The sequence below is a fragment of the Antennarius striatus genome, chromosome 13, assembly GCF_040054535.1.
Source record: "Antennarius striatus isolate MH-2024 chromosome 13, ASM4005453v1, whole genome shotgun sequence".
Lineage (NCBI taxonomy): Eukaryota > Metazoa > Chordata > Actinopteri > Lophiiformes > Antennariidae > Antennarius > Antennarius striatus.
The window spans coordinates 200,001-217,500 of NC_090788.1; the positions used below are offsets into that span (position 1 = coordinate 200,001).

A 17,500-nucleotide genomic window follows, 5' to 3' on the forward strand; every position below is an offset into this window, starting at 1 on the left:
ACAGACACCAGAGAGACGGACACCAGAGAGACAGACACCAGAGAGACAGACACCAGAGAGACAGACACCAGAGAGACAGACACCAGAGAGACAGACACCAGAGAGACAGACACCAGAGAGACAGACACCAGAGAGACAGACACCAGAGAGACAGACACCAGAGAGACAGACACCAGAGAGACAGACACCAGAGAGACAGACAGCCCTCCCCTTTTGTGATCCGTCTTTCAGCTGACACACGTCCATCTACTGTGTTTGAAACGTCTGCCCCAAACTGATCCGTGGTGTCAATATCTTTGATTGAATATTGATCGGTTCACTTCCTGTCCAGATACTTCTTTTAAAGGGGCGGGCCTCTGAGCTCCGTCTGTCACACAGGGAGTCAAGGACCCTGCTGATTGGGTGGAGGATGTGGTGCAGTGCCTCATGTCTGACCCCTGTTGTCAAGACGAGAGGGTATTAGGGTTATTGGAGTTATTGGGGTTATTGGTTATTGGAGTTATTGGTTATTGGAATTTTTGGGGTTATTGGTTATTGGGGTTATTTGAGTAATTGGTTATTGGAATGTAGCCGCAAGAAGGCACAAGCCAGTGTCTTATTGTGCGGATCCCAAGCCCTGATAAATACAGAGGGTTGCGTCAGGAAGGGCATCCGGCGTAAAACTTTTGCCAAATCAAAGATGCGAATCAAACCTATGACTTCCATACCGGATCGGTCGAGGCCCAGGTAACAATGACCGCCATTGGTGCTGTTGACCTACAGGGTGCTGGTGGAAGTTGGATTACTGTTGGTCGAAGAAGGAGAGGAGGAAAGTGTGTTCGTAGGAAGAGAGAGAAGAGGAACACCAAGAGTATAGGACTGAGAGTAGGGACGTTGAATGTTGGAACTATGACAGGAAAAGGTAGAGAGTTGGTTGACATGATGCAGAGGAGGAAGGTAGACATACTGTGTGTCCAGGAGACCAGGTGGAAAGGTAGCAAGGCTAGAAGTTTAGGAGCAGGGTTCAAGTTGTTCTATCATGGTGTAGATGGGAAGAGAAATGGAGTAGGAGTTATCTTGAAGGAGGAGTTTGTTAGGAATGTCCTGGAGGTAAAAAGAGTGTCAGATAGAGTGATGAGTCTGAAGCTAGAAATAGAAGGTGTGATGTTCAATGTTGTTAGCGGGTATGCTCCACAGGTAGGATGTGAGCTGGAGGAGAAGGAGAAATTCTGGTCGGACTTTGATGAAGTGATGCAGAGCATGTCTAGAAGTGAGAGAGTTGTCATTGGAGCAGACTTCAATGGACATGTTGGTGCAGGAAACAGAGGTGATGAGGAGGTGATGGGCAGGTTTGGTATCCAGGAGAGGAACGCAGAAGGACAGATGGTAGTTGACTTTGCAAAAAGGATGTAAATGGCTGTAGTGAATACTTTCTTCCAGAAGAGGCAGGAACATAGAGTGACCTATAAGAGTGGCGGTAGGAGCACACAGGTAGACTACATCTGGTGTAGACGGTGTAACCTGAAGGAGATCAGTGACTGTAAAGTAGTGGTAGGTGAGAGTGTAGCCAAACAGCATAGGATGGTGGTGTGTAGGATGACTCTGGTGGTGAGGAAGATGAAGAGGGCAAAGGCAGAGCAGAAGACGAAATGGTGGAAGCTGAAAAAGGAAGAGTGTTGCATGACTTTTAGGAAGGAGTTAAGACAGGCTCTGGGTGGTCAGGAGGTGCTTCCAGATGACTGGACAACTACTGCTAATGTGATCAGGGAGACAGGTAGGAGAGTACTTGGTGTGTCATCTGGAAGGAAAGTAGATAAGGAGACTTGGTGGTGGAATGAGGAGGTACAGGAGTGTATACAGAGAAAGAGGTTAGCTAAGAAGAAGTGGGACACTGAGAGGACTGAGGAGAGTAGACAGGAGTACAGGGAGATGCAGCGTAAGGTGAAGGTAGAGGTAGCAAAGGCCAAACAAGAAGCTTATGATGACTTGTATGCTAGGTTGGACAGTAAGGAGGGAGAGACTGATCTATACCGGTTGGCAAGACAGAGAGACAGAGATGGGAAGGACGTGCAGCAGGTTAGGGTGATTAAGGATAGGGATGGAAGTCTATTGACAGGTGCCAGTAGTGTGATGGGAAGATGGAAGGAGTACTTTGAAGAGTTGATGAACGTGGAAAATGAGAGAGAACAAAGACTAGAAGAGGTGACTGTTGTGGACCAGGAAGTAGCAAAGATTAGTCAGGATGAAGTGAGGAGGGCACTGAAGAGGATGAAGAGTGGAAAGGCAGTCGGTCCTGATGATATACCTGTAGAGGTTTGGAAGTGTCTAGGAGAGGTGGCAGTAGAGTTTCTGACTGGGTTGTTCAACAGGATCTTAGATAGTGAGAAGATGCCTGAGGAATGGAGGAGAAGTGTGCTGGTGCCCATTTTTAAGAACAAGGGAGATGTGCAGAGTTGTGGCAACTACAGAGGAATAAAGCTGATGAGCCATACAATGAAGTTATGGGAGAGAGTAGTGGAAGCTAGACTAAGGGCAGAAGTGAACATTTGTGAGCAGCAGTATGGTTTCATGCCAAAACAGAGTACTACAGATGTAGTATTTGCTTTGAGGATGTTGATAGAGAAGTACAGAGAAGGCCAGAGGGAGCTGCATTGTGTTTTTGTAGATCTGGAGAAAGCTGATGACAGGGTGTCCAGAGAGGAACTGTGGTATTGTATGAGGAAGTCTGGAGTGGCAGAGAAGTATGTTAGAGCGGTGCAGGACATGTATGAAGACTGTAAGACAGTGGTGAGGTGTGTGTAGGTGTGACAGAGGAGTTCAAGGTGGAGGTGGGACTGCATCAGGGATCAGCTCTGAGCCCCTTCTTGTTGCTATGGTGATGGACAGGCTGACAGACCAGGTTAGACAGGAATCTCCATGGACTATGATGTTTGCAGATGACATTGTGATCTGTAGTGAGAGCAGGGAACAGGTGGAGGAGAAGCTAGAGAGGTGGAGGTTTGTCCTGGAAAGGAGAGGAATGAAGGTTAGCCGCAGTAAGACAGAGTACATGTGTGTGAATGAGAGGGACCCAAGTGGAAGAGTGAGGCTACAGGGAGAAGAGATCAAGAAGGTGGAGGATTTGAAGTACTTAGGCTCAACAGTCCAGAGCAATGGAGAGTGTGGAAAAGAGGTGAAGAAGCGTGTCCAGGCAGGATGGAACGGGTGGAGGAAAGTGTCAGGTGTGATGTGTGATAGAAGAGTTTCAGCTAAAATGAAAGGAAAGGTGTACAAAACTGTGGTGAGACCAGCGATGTTGTTTGGTCTAGAGACAGTGTCCCTGAGGAAAAGACAGGAGACAGAGCTGGAGGTAGCAGAGATGAAGATGCTGAGGTTCTCTCTGGGAGTGGCCAGGATGGATAGGATCAGGAATGAGTACATCAGAGGGACAGCACATGTTAGAGGTTCTGGAGATAAAGTCAGAGAGGCCAGACTGAGATGGTTTGGACATGTCCAGAGGAGAGATAGTGAATATATTGGTAGAAGGATGCTGAGTTCTGAACTGCCAGGCAGGAGGCCTAGAGGAAGACCAAAGAGGAGGTTTATGGATGTAGTGAAAGAGGACATGAAGGTAGTTGGTGTGAGAGAAGAGGATGAGAAGACAGGGTTAGATGGAGGACACTGATTGGCTGTGGAGACCCTGAAGGGAGAAGCCTGGAGGAGGAGAAGAAGAAGGAGTTATTAGTTATTGTAGTTATTGGGGTCAAAAATGGGGGTTAAAATGCTAAAAAGCACAATGTGTGATAGAAGTCAGAGGAGACCAAAACAGGTGATTACAGACAGGTAATTAAAGCTGGTTGGGGAGCGCAGGATGTAGGCGGAGCTCTCTCCCATCAGCTGTCTGTCCTCCAGCTGATGAGTTGGTGGGTGGAGTAAAGACCTGCCCGTCTCTTCCTGTCCAGCCTCCTGTGCAGGTCAAAGGTCTGGACGGTCTCCTGCGGACGTCCCTGGACCTGGAGCTGGACCTGCAGGTGTCGCGGACCCGTCGGGCGCGCCTGGATCAGGACCTGCGGGTTCTGCGGGAGCTGAAGTCTCAGCTGGAGACGGCGAGGCAGCAGGGACAGCGGGAGCTGCCGGCCTGGGTCCAAGAAGACGAGCGCTTCCGGCTCCTCCTGAAGCGCGCTGAGAAGCAGGTGAGACCCTCAGGTAAAAGGTGGACCCGAGGAGGTCGGAGGTCAGCCTCTGTGTGACGCCTCTGTGCTCCTGCTCTATTCAGACGTGTGAGGAGCAGCTGCAGGAGAAGAAGGTGGAGAAGATGCTGAGGGCAGCAGCCAAGGACGTCCACAAGATCAGAGGCCAGAGCCGAAAAGAGGTCCCCGAGGTGCAGAACTTCAGGTGGGACACGGACCGACCGGGCCCCGGTAGAACCTCAGTAGAACACCACTTACCTCTGTCCTGGCTTCAAGTCTTAGTTCCAAGAGAGACAAGTCAGGACTTCTGCTAAACTGTACAAGTAGTGTCAATAGTCTACCTACAGACCTGCCACGCACGTTAGCTTCTCAGTCAGGCTAACAGCAGTGCTAGCTTATCACTGTTGACGATGACTTTGGTGTTCTTCCAGAGAGAAGATGGCTTTCTTCACGCGAGCAAAAACCAGCATCCCTGACCTGCCGGCGGACGACGTGTGAGCAGCATTCCAAGCTTCAGGCCGGACTTCTCTAGACTCTGCTGGACTCCTCTAGAGTCTGCTGGACTCCTCTAGACTCTGCTGGACTCCTCTACACTCCTCTGGACCCCTCTAGACTCCTCTGGACCCCTCTAGACTCCTCTGGACCCCTCTAGAACCTTCTAGACTCCTCTGGACCCCTCTAGAACCCTCTGGACCCCTCTAGAACCCTCTGGACCCCTCTACACATCTCTTGACCCGTCTGGACTCCTCTGGACCCCTCTAGAACCCCCTGGACCCCTCTATAACCCGCTTGACCCCTCTAGAACCCTCTGGACCCCTCTAGAACCCTCTGCCGCCACGACTCGAGCGAAGCCACTTTTGGTGAAATGAAGAATTTAGGATATTTCAGCTGAACGTGAAGAAGGGGATTGTGGGGGGTCGTTGTGAACTTTAGTCGTAGCACTGCTGGACAACCTTCAGCCTGTTCCGGTGGTTCACACCTGATCACACCTGTTCACACCTGTTCACATCCGATCACATCCGACCACACCCGACCACACCCGACCACACCCGATCACACCCGACCACACCTGATCACACCTGATCACACCTGACCACACCTGACCACACCTGATCACACCTGATCACACCCGATCAAATCCGATCACACCTGATCACATCCAGCACTGATCTCAGCCACACCTGTGGCACCACCACGTGTTGAGCAGCAGGGGGCGGTGCTAGAACACCTGAAGCCGACCCGCGGGTCAGTCTTACCGGTACCGGAGCGCCGGACTCAAGCGCACAAGAACCTGCGTCTGGTCAGAGGCGGGTTCTGCTGGGCCAGGAGGCGTGGCCAGGCGTCGGCCTGTAGGGAGGCACTAGCTCAGATAGCTGGATAGCTAGCACTTTAGAGTCACGAGGGGGCGTGTCCTCCTGCTGGAGTGTTTCTGACGGTACTGCTCTGTGACAGGAAGTGAACCCAGACCGCCGCCCCAGACTGGACACCTGGATCCTGGACCTGTGTCGCGTTCTTGCCTTGGACAACTGGAGGTTAGCGGTGGCGTCCCAGCACGCCTGAAGGCATCGCCACAGCGCAGCGGCGCCCTCCAGAGGTCGTGAGGTTGCCTGAAGATGAAGCTGTGGTGGAGGGGCAGTAGAGCCATGCCCCCCGTGACCCCGGGGGGGTGTGGCTCGTCCTGCTGGGCCGCCATGCTAATGTGTTTGGGTCATTCCATGCTGGACTGTCAGTGGAACACGTCGACCTTTTATGGACTTCCTGTGTTGTTTTAGTGTTTCTGTGTTTTAAGACCAATTTTATGTTTGTTGTTTTACTTTTTTTCCAATCCTTTATTTGATCTGCAAAAAGTCTCAAAAATGAAATCAGCGTCGTTTCTGATCCGTGAAGACCGTTTGAAATCCTCACGAGTAGAAAGTCAGGGTTAGGGGTTAGGGTTAGAGTTAGGGTCAGGGTTAGGGCGTCAGGGTTAGGGGTTAGGGTTAGAGTTAGGGTCAGGGTTAGGGCGTCAGGGTTAGGGGTTAGGGTTAGCGTTAGGGTTAGGGTTAGGGCGTCAGGGTTAGGGGTTAGGGTTAGCGTTAGGGTTAGGGTTAGGGCGTCAGGGTTAGGGGTTAGGGTTAGCGTTAGGGTCAGGGTTAGGGGTTAGGGTTAGGGCGTCAGGGTTAGGGGTTAGGGTTAGCGTTAGGGTCAGGGTCAGGGTTAGGGGTTAGGGTTAGGGCGTCAGGGTTAGGGGTTAGGGCGTCAGGGTTAGGGGTTAGAGTTAGGGTCAGGGTTAGGGCGTCAGGGTTAGGGGTTAGGGCGTCAGGGTTAGGGGTTAGAGTTAGGGTCAGGGTTAGGGCGTCAGGGTTAGGGGTTAGAGTTAGGGTCAGGGTTAGGGGTTAGGGTTAGGGCGTCAGGGTTAGGGCGTCAGGGTTAGGGGTTAGGGGTTAGGGTTAGGGCGTCAGGGTTAGGGGTTAGAGTTAGGGTCAGGGTTAGGGATTAGGGTTAGGGCGTCAGGGTTAGGGCGTCAGGGTTAGGGCGTCAGGGTTAGGGGTTAGGGCATCAGGGTTAGGGGTTAGGGCGTCAGGGTTAGGGGTTAGGGCGTCAGGGTTAGGGGTTAGGGCGTCAGGGTTAGGGTTAGAGTTAGGGTCAGGGTTAGAGTTAGGGTCAGGGCGTCAGGGTTAGGGTTAGGGGTTAGGGTTAGAGTTAGGGTCAGGGTTAGGGGGTTAGGGGTCGGAATTAGAGTTCAGGTAGAGGTACGTATGTCACATGGATGTAAGAATCAAACACGCCTCCTGCAGATGAACATGAATTAGATTCCCGTCCAATAATCAATACCAAAGATCAAACAGAAATCAGTGCTAAACCCGCCCCCTCAGACGACCATATTTGGAGGTGCCGGTGTAGAACCTGAGGAGGACTTCCTCCTGAGCTTCTGAGTGACCTTCAAGCTGGTGGTCTGGAGTTTGATCTGGAGGAGGAGCTGCTGGTCGTCACAACCGCGTTGTCATGGTGACGGAGTTGTGTATTCCTGTGTGGCCCGTCAGGTCCGGTACCGGCCCCCAGGTGCTGGTAATGGCCCCCAGTACCGGCCCCCGGTGACGTCTGGGCACAGCGACACCGTCTTTTATTCCCTGCCCTGTGATTTGGGTGTTTCTTCCTCTTTTTCCCAGAATTCCAAGCTGTGAATTGATTGTCAGACTGGCGACCGGAGCTGTAAATATTTCACCAGCACTAAAACTATTTTGTAGTTTCACATCAAATAAAAACTTTTTCTCTATCAGTTTGTTTCCTCCACCGGCGCCCCCTGCCGGCGGGTGTTCGCTGTCCTCCGGCCGCCGGCAGGGGGCGGTATCACCTCCAGTGAGGTGCGGCGAGCCGCCGTTAACCGCAGAAGAAGACCCGGAAGTGGAGCCGGAAGTCTTTTTCTTCCTCTCGCCTCCCGGTTGGAGTTCCCCGCCACGAGGCTCCGGTGCGGATCGGTCGAACGGCTCCTGAACCGACGTCCTGAACCATGAACGACCCGGTAACCGGATACTCGTCCCGGCTGCAGCAGCAGGTGAGCGGCCGCCGGCCGGAAGAGGCTCCTCGCGCCACTTAGCAGCCCTAACGTCAGGCGGAAGCGCCGGTCCTCCGGCGGAACCGGACTTTAAGGGACTTCCGGTTCTAAAACGGAGACTTCGGTCCAGTTCTCCTGGACGTGACACAGACGAACGTTCTGGAACAAATGGAAGAAAAAACAACCCGTCTAAAGTTCTGCGATCCAAACTCCTTTGACTGACGTCATTAGTTACGTCAGAGTCCGTTCCTGTTTCACTTTCCGTGACGTCATCAGTTCTAAGTAACAGCTGGAAAAGTTCTGTGTGATGATTCGAACCAATGTTCACTGGCTCCAACTGGGTCCACAGTACATGTCTAAAAGTCACCGCTGTCTCACATCTGTCCATCACCACTGTCTCACGTCTGTCCATCACCGCTGTCTCACGTCTGTCCATCACCGCTGTCTCACATCAGTCCATCACCGCTGTCTCACATCAGTCCATCACCGCTGTCTCACATCAGTCCATCACCACTGTCTCACGTCTGTCCATCACCACTGTCTCACATCTGTCCATCATTGCTGTCTCACATCTGTCCATCACCGCTGTCTCACATCAGTCCATCACCACTGTCTCACGTCTGTCCATCACCACTGTCTCACATCTGTCCATCACCACTGTCTCACATCTGTCCATCATTGCTGTCTCACATCTGTCCATCACCGCTGTCTCACATCAGTCCATCACCGCTGTCTCACATCAGTCCATCACCGCTGTCTCACATCAGTTCATCACCGCTGTCTCACATCAGTCCATCACCGCTGTCTCACATCAGTCCATCACCACTGTCTCACGTCTGTCCATCACCACTGTCTCACATCTGTCCATCACCACTGTCTCACATCTGTCCATCATTGCTGTCTCACATCTGTCCATCACCGCTGTCTCACATCAGTCCATCACCGCTGTCTCACATCAGTCCATCACCACTGTCTCACATCTGTCCATCACCACTGTCTCACATCTGTCCATCACCGCTGTCTCACATCTGTCCATCACCACTGTCTCACATCTGTCCTGATGCCGACACGTTGAGCTTTATTGTTCAGACAGAATGTTGGTGGATCGACCTGAAACATGTCGACTTCAGTTCTACTAACAGCTGATTGATTGATTGATTGATTGATTGATTGATTGATTGACGCTGGCATCAGAAACGTTGCCTCGATTCTCATCACTAGGTTTGTTTTTAAGGAGCTGGAGATCCAGAGACTCTCTGCAGAGATCGACAGCCTGAGGAACCCAGAGAACCTGAAGTCCACGCCGCAGGTGGAGGAGCTGAGGGAGGAGAACGCCCGGCTGAAGTACCGCCTCAACGTCCTGAAGCGGGTGAGCAGCGCTGCTGCCCTGTGGTGGTGAAGGTGTGACCCCACTGAACCTGTGGTGTCCTCAGAGCCTGCAGGAGGACACGCCCCCCCGCAGTGGCTCCATGGTGGACATCAGCCAGCGGCTCCAGGAGCTGTTTGCTGAAGCCATCCAGGCTTCCTTTCCAGAGCTGGAGAACCCTCCTCTGGCCGTGGCGCCCAATCAGCAGGCCCGCTTTGGAGACTACCAGTGCAACAGCGCCATGGCGATGGCCCAGGTGAGGCAGTCCGTCTCAGGGGTCACAGGTCAGGACCAAACAGCGGTTGTGCCGGGGTCGGCGGAGCCCCCAGTCAGCGTGTGGCTTCTTGCTGCAGATGCTGAAAGCAAAGGGAACGAAGACCAACCCGAGAGACATCGCTGAGAAGATCGTCCAGAACCTTCCAGACAACCACCTGATCCAGAACACGGAGATCGCAGGACCAGGTAGGAACCCAGACACTTCCTGTGTTGGAGGTGTTACACCCTGACCTCTGACCCTAACCTGACCCCAACCTTACCTCTGACCCTAACCTGACCCCTAATCCTGACCACTTGGTCTTAGCGTAGCCTATCTTAGAATTTTTCGGTGACAGCAGGAGGCGTCGTTAGCGGTGCCACGGTGTTGTCATGGTAACCGTATACCAGCTGTTCTCTGGTTGTCCCGTCCTGTTTGTGTCTTCAGGGTTCATCAACATCCACCTGAAGAAGACGTTCGTGTCCAAGCTGCTGAGCAACCTGCTGATGAACGGAGTGAAGCCCCCCCCACTGGCCTCCAGGAAGCGGGTGCGACCCCCCCCCCCAATGATCTGCTTGTGAGCGTGTGATTTTCGGTCTCCACGGGTTGATTGTGTGTGGCGTGCTGCGTTCAGGTGGTGGTGGATTTCTCCTCCCCAAACATCGCCAAAGAGATGCACGTGGGTCACCTGCGCTCTACCATCATCGGGGAGAGCACCTGTCGCCTGTTCCAGTTCCTGGGCTACGACGTGCTCAGGTGAGCCCACAGGGCTAAGCCTGGCTAACCCTGTGGTCCCACAGTGCTAAGCTAGGCTAACGATGACTGGATCCTGGTCCTCAGGTTGAACCACGTCGGCGACTGGGGGACTCAGTTCGGGATGCTGATCGCTCACCTCCAGGATAAATTCCCAAACTACCTCACCGTGTCTCCGCCCATCAGCGACCTGCAGGCCTTCTATAAGGTCGGTGAGACTCCGCCTCTCTGCTGTCAGGTGATGGTTACGTGGTGATGTCAGCGCTGCCTCCCCCCAGGAGTCAAAGCAGCGCTTCGACTCGGAGGAGGACTTCAAGAAGCGAGCGTACCAGTGTGTCGTCAGGCTGCAGAGCAAAGAGCCCGACTTCCTCAAAGCCTGGAGCCTCATCTGCGACGTTTCTCGCAAAGGTAGCGTTCACGCCGGCGCAGGATGTCGTGCGTTTGTTCGGCCAATCACACGAGACCCGCCTGTGACCTTGTGACCTCCTGTGTTTCAGAGTTCCAGAAGGTTTACGATTGCCTGGACATCGAGGTCACCGAGAGAGGAGAGTCCTTCTACCAGGACATGATGGCCGACAGGGTGAAGGAGTTTGAGGACAAAGGTCAGTGTGTGACGGACACCGTGGGGACCTCCAGCCTGCGCTTCCAGGCCCGGCCACCAGGGGGCAGTGTGGCCCCACGAACACCCTCATCCTGTGTTCATTCACTCTTTTACCTTTTCTCAAATGATTGTGTTTTCTTTCTGCCCCCCCAGGCTTGGTTCAGCCCGATGAGGGGCGTAAGCTGGTCTTCGCCCCGGGACAGTCCGTCCCCCTCACCATCGTCAAGTCTGACGGGGGCTACACGTACGACACGTCTGACCTCGCCGCCCTGCACCATCGCATCTTTGAGGAGAAGGGTGACATCATCATCTACATCGTCGACAGCGGGCAGGTGGGCGGAGTCAACCTTAAAATGGATATTTATATTTATTGTAGATATAATGTGAAGAGGATGAAGAGTGGAAAGGCAGTCGGTCCTGATGATATACCTGTAGAGGTATGGAAATGTCTAGGAGAGGTGGAGTAGAGTTTCTGACTGGGTTGTTCAACAGGATCTTAGATAGTGAGAAGATGCCTGAGGAATGGAGGAGAAGTGTGCTGGTGCCCATTTTTAAGAACAAGGGAGATGTGCAGAGTTGTGGCAACTACAGAGGAATAAAGCTGATGAGCCATACAATGAAGTTATGGGAGAGAGTAGTGGAAGCTAGACTAAGGGCAGAAGTGAACATTTGTGAGCAGCAGTATGGTTTCATGCCAAAACAGAGTACTACAGATGCAGTATTTGCTTTGAGGATGTTGATAGAGAAGTCCAGAGAAGGCCAGAGGGAGCTGCATTGTGTTTCTGTAGATCTGGAGAAAGCTGATGACAGGGTGTCCAGAGAGGAACTGTGGTATTGTATGAGGAAGTCTGGAGTGGCAGAGAAGTATGTTAGAGCGGTGCAGGACATGTATGAGGACTGTAAGACAGTGGTGAGGTGTGTGTAGGTGTGACAGAGGAGTTCAAGGTGGAGGTGGGACTGCATCAGGGATCAGCTCTGAGCCCCTTCTTGTTGCTATGGTGATGGACAGGCTGACAGACCAGGTCACACAGGAATCTCCATGGACTATGATGTTTGCAGATGACATTGTGATCTGTAGTGAGAGCAGGGAACAGGTGGAGGAGAAGCTAGAGAGGTGGAGGTTTGTCCTGGAAAGGAGAGGAATGAAGGTTAGCCGCAGTAAGACAGAGTACATGTGTGTGAATGAGAGGGACCCAAGTGGAAGAGTGAGGTTAGAGGGAGAAGAGATCAAGAAGGTGGAGGATTTGAAGTACTTAGGGTCAACAGTCCAGAACAATGGAGAGTGTGGAAAAGAGGTGAAGAAGCGTGTCCAGGCAGGATGGAACGGGTGGAGGAAAGTGTCAGGTGTGATGTGTGATAGAAGAGTTTCAGCTAAAATGAAAGGAAAGGTGTACAAAACTGTGGTGAGACCAGCGATGTTGTTTGGTCTAGAGACAGTGTCACTGAGGAAAAGACAGGAGACAGAGCTGGAGGTAGCAGAGATGAAGATGCTGAGGTTCTCTCTGGGAGTGACCAGGATGGATAGGATCAGGAATGAGTCCATCAGAGGGACAGCACATGTTAGAGGTTCTGGAGATAAAGTCAGAGAGGCCAGACTGAGATGGTTTGGACATGTCCAGAGGAGAGATAGTGAATATATTGGTAGAAGGATGCTGAGTTCTGAACTGCCAGGCAGGAGGCCTAGAGGAAGACCAAAGAGGAGGTTTATGGATGTAGTGAAAGAGGACATGAAGGTCGTTGGTGTGAGAGAAGAGGATGAGAAGACAGGGTTAGATGGAGGACACTGATTGGCTGTGGAGACCCTGAAGGGAGAAGCCAGAAGGAGGAGGAGAAATATTTCAATTTAGAATGACTGAAATGAAGACCATGAGGGTAGGGGGTTGACTGGCTGGTCTCTCCACCAATCATCACATGTCACCACGCTGTCGACCTGCTTCCCCTCAGGGGACACACTTCCAGACGGTGTTCGCTGCGGCTCGGATGATTGGCTGGTACGACCCCCTGGTGACACGCGTGGAGCACGCCGGCTTCGGGGTGGTGCTGGGGGAGGACAGGTGAGTTGGGAGGGGTAGGTTTGGCTGACCTGGGGTCTACCACTGGCCCCCGGTGTACTGATGTCTGACTCTACTTCAGGAAGAAGTTTAAAACCCGGTCTGGAGACACGGTGCGCCTGAGGGACCTGCTGGAGGAGGGGCTGAGGAGGTCCATGGACAAGCTCCTGGAGAAGGGGAGGGACAAGGTGAGGGGGAAGGGCAGGAGAGAAACCGCCCCCCTCCTGCCCCCTGCTGGACGAGACGTTTCCTGTCCCATTCACTCCAGATCAGACATCTGGGGGGGGGGGGTACTTCCTGTCAGCAACTTTACGAAGGTTCACGTTGAGTTAAATAAGGCTGTGACTGCTCCAGGAAGTGGGCGCCCCCACCTGGTGGGTCTGTGCGTCACGCCTGAGCCTCTGTGGACATCGTGTCCTCGTTCTGACCACTTCCTGTCTCAGTCAGCCAATCAGATGCAGCGTTGGGGTGGAGTCCTCAGCGGTTGTTGTCCCTCAGCGGTCAGGCGCCGGCAGCAGGTCCGGAGGGTTCTGATTGGTTCTGTGTGCAGGTCCTGACCCCGGAGGAGCTGACCAGGGCCCAGAAGGCCGTCGCCTTCGGCTGCATCAAGTACGCCGACCTCTCCCACAACCGCATCAACGACTACGTCTTCTCCTTCGACAAGATGCTGGACGACCGCGGCAACACGGCGGCGTACCTGCTCTACGCCTTCACGCGCATCAGGTGAGGTCACGCCGCGGCCGTCCGTCCCGTCGGGGGGTCCGTGGGGGGCTCCGTCGGGTCACGTGACGCCTCGGACTCAAGCGGCTCGCCGTCACCCTCCAGGTCCATCGCGCGTCTGGCCGGCGTGGACGAGGCGGCCCTGAGGGCGGCGGCGGAGACCACCCCGGTGCTCCTGGACCACGACAAGGAGTGGAAGCTGGGGAGGTGCGTCCTGCGCTTCCCCGAGATCCTGGACAAGATCCGGGACGACCTGCTGCTCCACTCGCTGTGCGACTACCTGTACGAGCTGGCGAGCACCTTCACCGAGTTCTACGACAGCTGCTACTGCGTGGAGAAGGACCGGCACACAGGTGGGTCAGGACACGCCCCCACGGGACACACCCCACAGGACACACCCCACAGGACACACCCCCACAGGACACACCCCACAGGACACACCCCACAGGACACACCCCCACAGGACACACCCCACAGGACACACCCCCACAGGACACACCCCACAGGACACACCCCCACAGGACACACCCCACAGGACACACCCCACAGGACACACCCCACAGGACACACCCCACAGGACACACCCCACAGGACACACCCCACAGGACACACCCCACAGGACACACCCCCACAGGACACACCCCACAGGACACACCCCCACGGGACACACCCCACAGGACACACCCCCACGGGACACACCCCACAGGACACACCCCACAGGACACACCCCCACAGGACACACCCCCACAGGACACACCCCCACAGGACACACCCCCACGGGACACACCCCACAGGACACACCCCCACAGGACACACCCCCAAGCCATGCCCAGTCAGAGGGCAGAACTAGACCAGAGGAGCACAAGTTCACTCTGGGGGGGTTTAATGATTTAATTATGTGTGTGTGTGTGTGTGTGTGTGTGTGTGTGTGTGTGTGTCTCTGTGTGTGTGTGTGTGTGTCTGTGTGTGTCTCTCTCTGTGTCTCTGTGTCTGTGTGTGTGTGTGTGTGTGTGTGTGTGTGTGTGTGTCTCTGTGTGTGTGTGTCTCTGTGTGTGTGTGTGTGTGTGTGTCTGTGTGTGTGTGTGTGTGTGTGTGTGTGTGTGTGTGTGTCTCTGTGTGTGTGTGTCTCTGTGTGTGTGTGTGTATCTCTGTGTGTGTGTGTGTGTCTCTGTGTGTGTGTGTGTGTCCAGGTGAGGTGCTGCAGGTGAACATGAGTCGGATGCTGCTCTGTGAGGCGACGGCCGCCATCATGGCCAAATGTTTCCACATCCTGGGCATCAACCCTGTCGACAGGATGTGATGTCACCGCCCCCCCGGCCCCCCAGCCCCACCAGGAGCAGACAGGAGTCTTCTTCACTGGACTTTTACTTCCTGTCTGTGGAGAATCAGTGGAATAAAGTTTCTTTTGAATTAAAAGACCGAGAAGAAACGACGCCCCCGCCTGCTGTCTGTCATTTACACCCTGCATCAGGTCTGGGGGGTGGCAGCAGTTTTGGGGGGGTGGCTGCAGTTTGGGGGGGTGGCTGCAGTTTAGGGGGTGGCACCGCTTTGGGGTGTTGGCAGCGGTTTGGGGGGGTGGCACCGGTTTGGGGGGGTGGCAGCAGTTTGCGGGGTGGCACCGGTTTGGGGGGGTGGCAGCAGTTTGCGGGGTGGCAGCGGTTTGGGGGGGTGGCAGCGGTTTGGGGGCTGGCAGCTGTTTGGGGCGTTGGCAGCGGTTTGGGGGGGTGGCACCGGTTTGGGGGGGTGGTACCGGTTTGGGAGGAGCTGACAGTCTGGGGGGACTGGTCCCTCTTGATTGTGTTGCAGTCAGTGGTGACCTGCCCCCTCCCTGATTGGACAAACCCTGGAGGGTCTTTGGGGCAGACTGTGTGTTGACCAGTGCCCCCCCCTGCCCCCTGCCCCACTGGGTGTCACGTGACCCCGTCTCTGATGTCATCCATCCCCTCTGATGAAACACGATGTATTTGAAATGAAAATGAGGTGATGACCTTGACCTTTAGAAAACTAGGTCAAGGTCGAATTTCAACTTTTGTTCACTCAGAACCGGATCAGAGAGAAAGACTAGGGAGAAGGCCAGTGTGAGACCGTAGATCAAAGCTGGTGGTTTGATCTTTGACAGTAGGTCAGAGCACTCTTTGACCTATGACAGTAGGTCTGGGTAACATTTTGAATTCAGGGGTGTCGCAGGATGTTGCATTGGTTCTAGTTGTTTTTAAATGACCAACTTGCTTGTTTTAGAACTAAAATTGTTGCTATGGTTTTTCCATAACTTCATGAGAACGCCTGTCACGTGACCCCACTAAGTCATGTGACCCATGAGGCAGAAAAAGGGACGGAACATATTATGGAACGAGAAGATAGTCCGGCTTGGACCTGCTGGTGGAATGTTCTCGGGTCATCTGGGGACAATAACGGAGTATTGGTTCCAGAACACAAATCAACATCAAGTGTGACTTTTAGAAGTTTTTTATTTTGAGAGCAGCGATGTGGTTGAAGGGTTAGGGTTAGGGTTAGGGTTGAAGGTTAGGGTTGAAGGGTTAGGGTTGAAGGGTTAGGGTTAGGGTTGAAGGGTTAGGGTTGAAGGGTTAGGGTTAGGGTTGAGGGTTAGGGTTGAAGGGTTAGGGTTGAAGGGTTAGGGTTGAAGGGTTAGGGTTGAAGGTTAGGTTTAGGGTTGAAGGGTTAGGGTTGAAGGGTTAGGGTTGAAGGGTTAGGGTTGAAGGGTTAGGGTTGAAGGTTAGGCTTAGGGTTGAAGGTTAGGGTTAGGGTTGAAGGTTAGGGTTAGGGTTGAAGGTTAGGGTTAGTGGTTGAAGGTTAGGGTTAGTGGTTGAAGGTTAGGGTTGAAGGGTTAGGGTTAGTGGTTGAAGGGTTAGGGTTGAAGGGTTAGGGTTAGTGGTTGAAGGGTTAGGGTTAGGGTTGAAGGGTTAGGGTTAGGGTTAGTGGTTTAAGGGTTGGGGTTAGGGTTGAAGGGTTAGGGTTAGGGTTGAAGGTTAGGGTTAGGGTTAGTGGTTGAAGGGTTAGGGTTAGTGGTTGAAGGGTTAGGGTTAGTGGTTGAAGGTTAGGGTTGAAGGTTAGGGTTAGGGTTAGTGGTTGAAGGGTTAGGGTTAGTGGTTGAAGGTTAGGGTTAGTGGTTGAAGGTTAGGGTTAGTGGTTGAAGGTTAGGGTTAGTGGTTGAAGGTTAGGGTTAGTGGTTGAAGGTTAGGGTTAGTGGTTGAAGGTTAGGGTTAGGGTTAGTGGTTGAAGGTCTGTCCAGGCATTCAGGTCCACATCGGGACTTCTTCATCAACGGGATCCTGCAACACTTCCTCCTCCTCTTCTCCTGAGGGTCAGGAACGATTTCCCTCCCGGGGTTCAATAAAGTTTTCTGGTTTTGACGACGGGACACCAGCTGATAGTCCTGGTCCTCTGGTGTTCCCCCCCAGGGAGAGACTTTCTACTGGAAGGGCCACATGACATTCATCTTGTTCTGGGTAGATCTGTTTTCCAGCCGGTCTCCAAACTTCTTGAGGTCTTTTTAATCCTTGACTATCTTCATCACGCTGTCGATGGCTGGATCGGCGATGGAAGGTCGGCCCGTTCCTGAGTGGACGCCATCGCTGCATCCGGGGGGCGCTGCGCAGAAGGAGAGCGAGGGCCAATCATCAAGTACAAAACCCCAAAGAACCTCGGTGTTTGGGATACCGACCACCCGTGATGGAATCAGTGTCGTACGATGAGTCCATCACGTGAACCAACACCACAACATTTTCAAAGACCGCTTGTTGATGATTCAGGCGATTATTTTAAGAGGGTGACGATTTTGAGGAGTTGATGCCAAACTTTATAAAACGTAAACCCACTCATTATATTTGAATTATCCAGCCGTGTGAGTGTGCTGAGATTAAACCAGCCTTACATCCTGGGGGGTCAGCTTGAAAGGATACCTAACATCATCAAAGCATCCTTTGGTATCGATGACATTAAGGCCGAGGAGTCGAGTCTTATGACCAGCTGGTCTTCATCAGAGACCCTCAACACACCCCCATGCTGAGAGAACGTCCATCTGTGACAGGAACCCCCAGACCAGAGGAGGAGAC

At 53.3% G+C, this 17,500-nt stretch overlaps 2 protein-coding genes across 2 annotated transcripts in view; both read left to right on the forward strand.

Moving 5' to 3' along the window:
- The window catches only part of wwc1 (WW and C2 domain containing 1), a 30,289-nt gene extending 24,279 nt beyond the window's left edge, over positions 1-6,010 (forward strand). The window contains exons 19-21 of the mRNA XM_068330676.1: positions 3,921-4,151; positions 4,235-4,353; positions 4,580-6,010. Coding sequence (XP_068186777.1) covers positions 3,921-4,151; positions 4,235-4,353; positions 4,580-4,646 — 417 coding nt within the window. The 3' untranslated portion in view covers positions 4,647-6,010. The remainder of the gene's footprint in view (positions 1-3,920; positions 4,152-4,234; positions 4,354-4,579) is intronic.
- A 1,515-nt stretch (positions 6,011-7,525) lies between these two features.
- Positions 7,526-14,760, forward strand: rars1 (arginyl-tRNA synthetase 1). Its single transcript, XM_068330975.1, has 15 exons — positions 7,526-7,683; positions 8,918-9,052; positions 9,117-9,305; positions 9,403-9,511; positions 9,750-9,850; positions 9,937-10,058; positions 10,143-10,263; positions 10,334-10,463; positions 10,553-10,657; positions 10,810-10,988; positions 12,601-12,710; positions 12,790-12,895; positions 13,258-13,430; positions 13,533-13,780; positions 14,618-14,760. Exons 1-15 carry the CDS (start codon positions 7,639-7,641, stop codon positions 14,725-14,727), a joined length of 1,983 nt encoding a protein of 660 aa, XP_068187076.1. The 5' UTR covers positions 7,526-7,638; the 3' UTR covers positions 14,728-14,760.
- Positions 14,761-17,500: the final 2,740 nt, after the last annotated feature.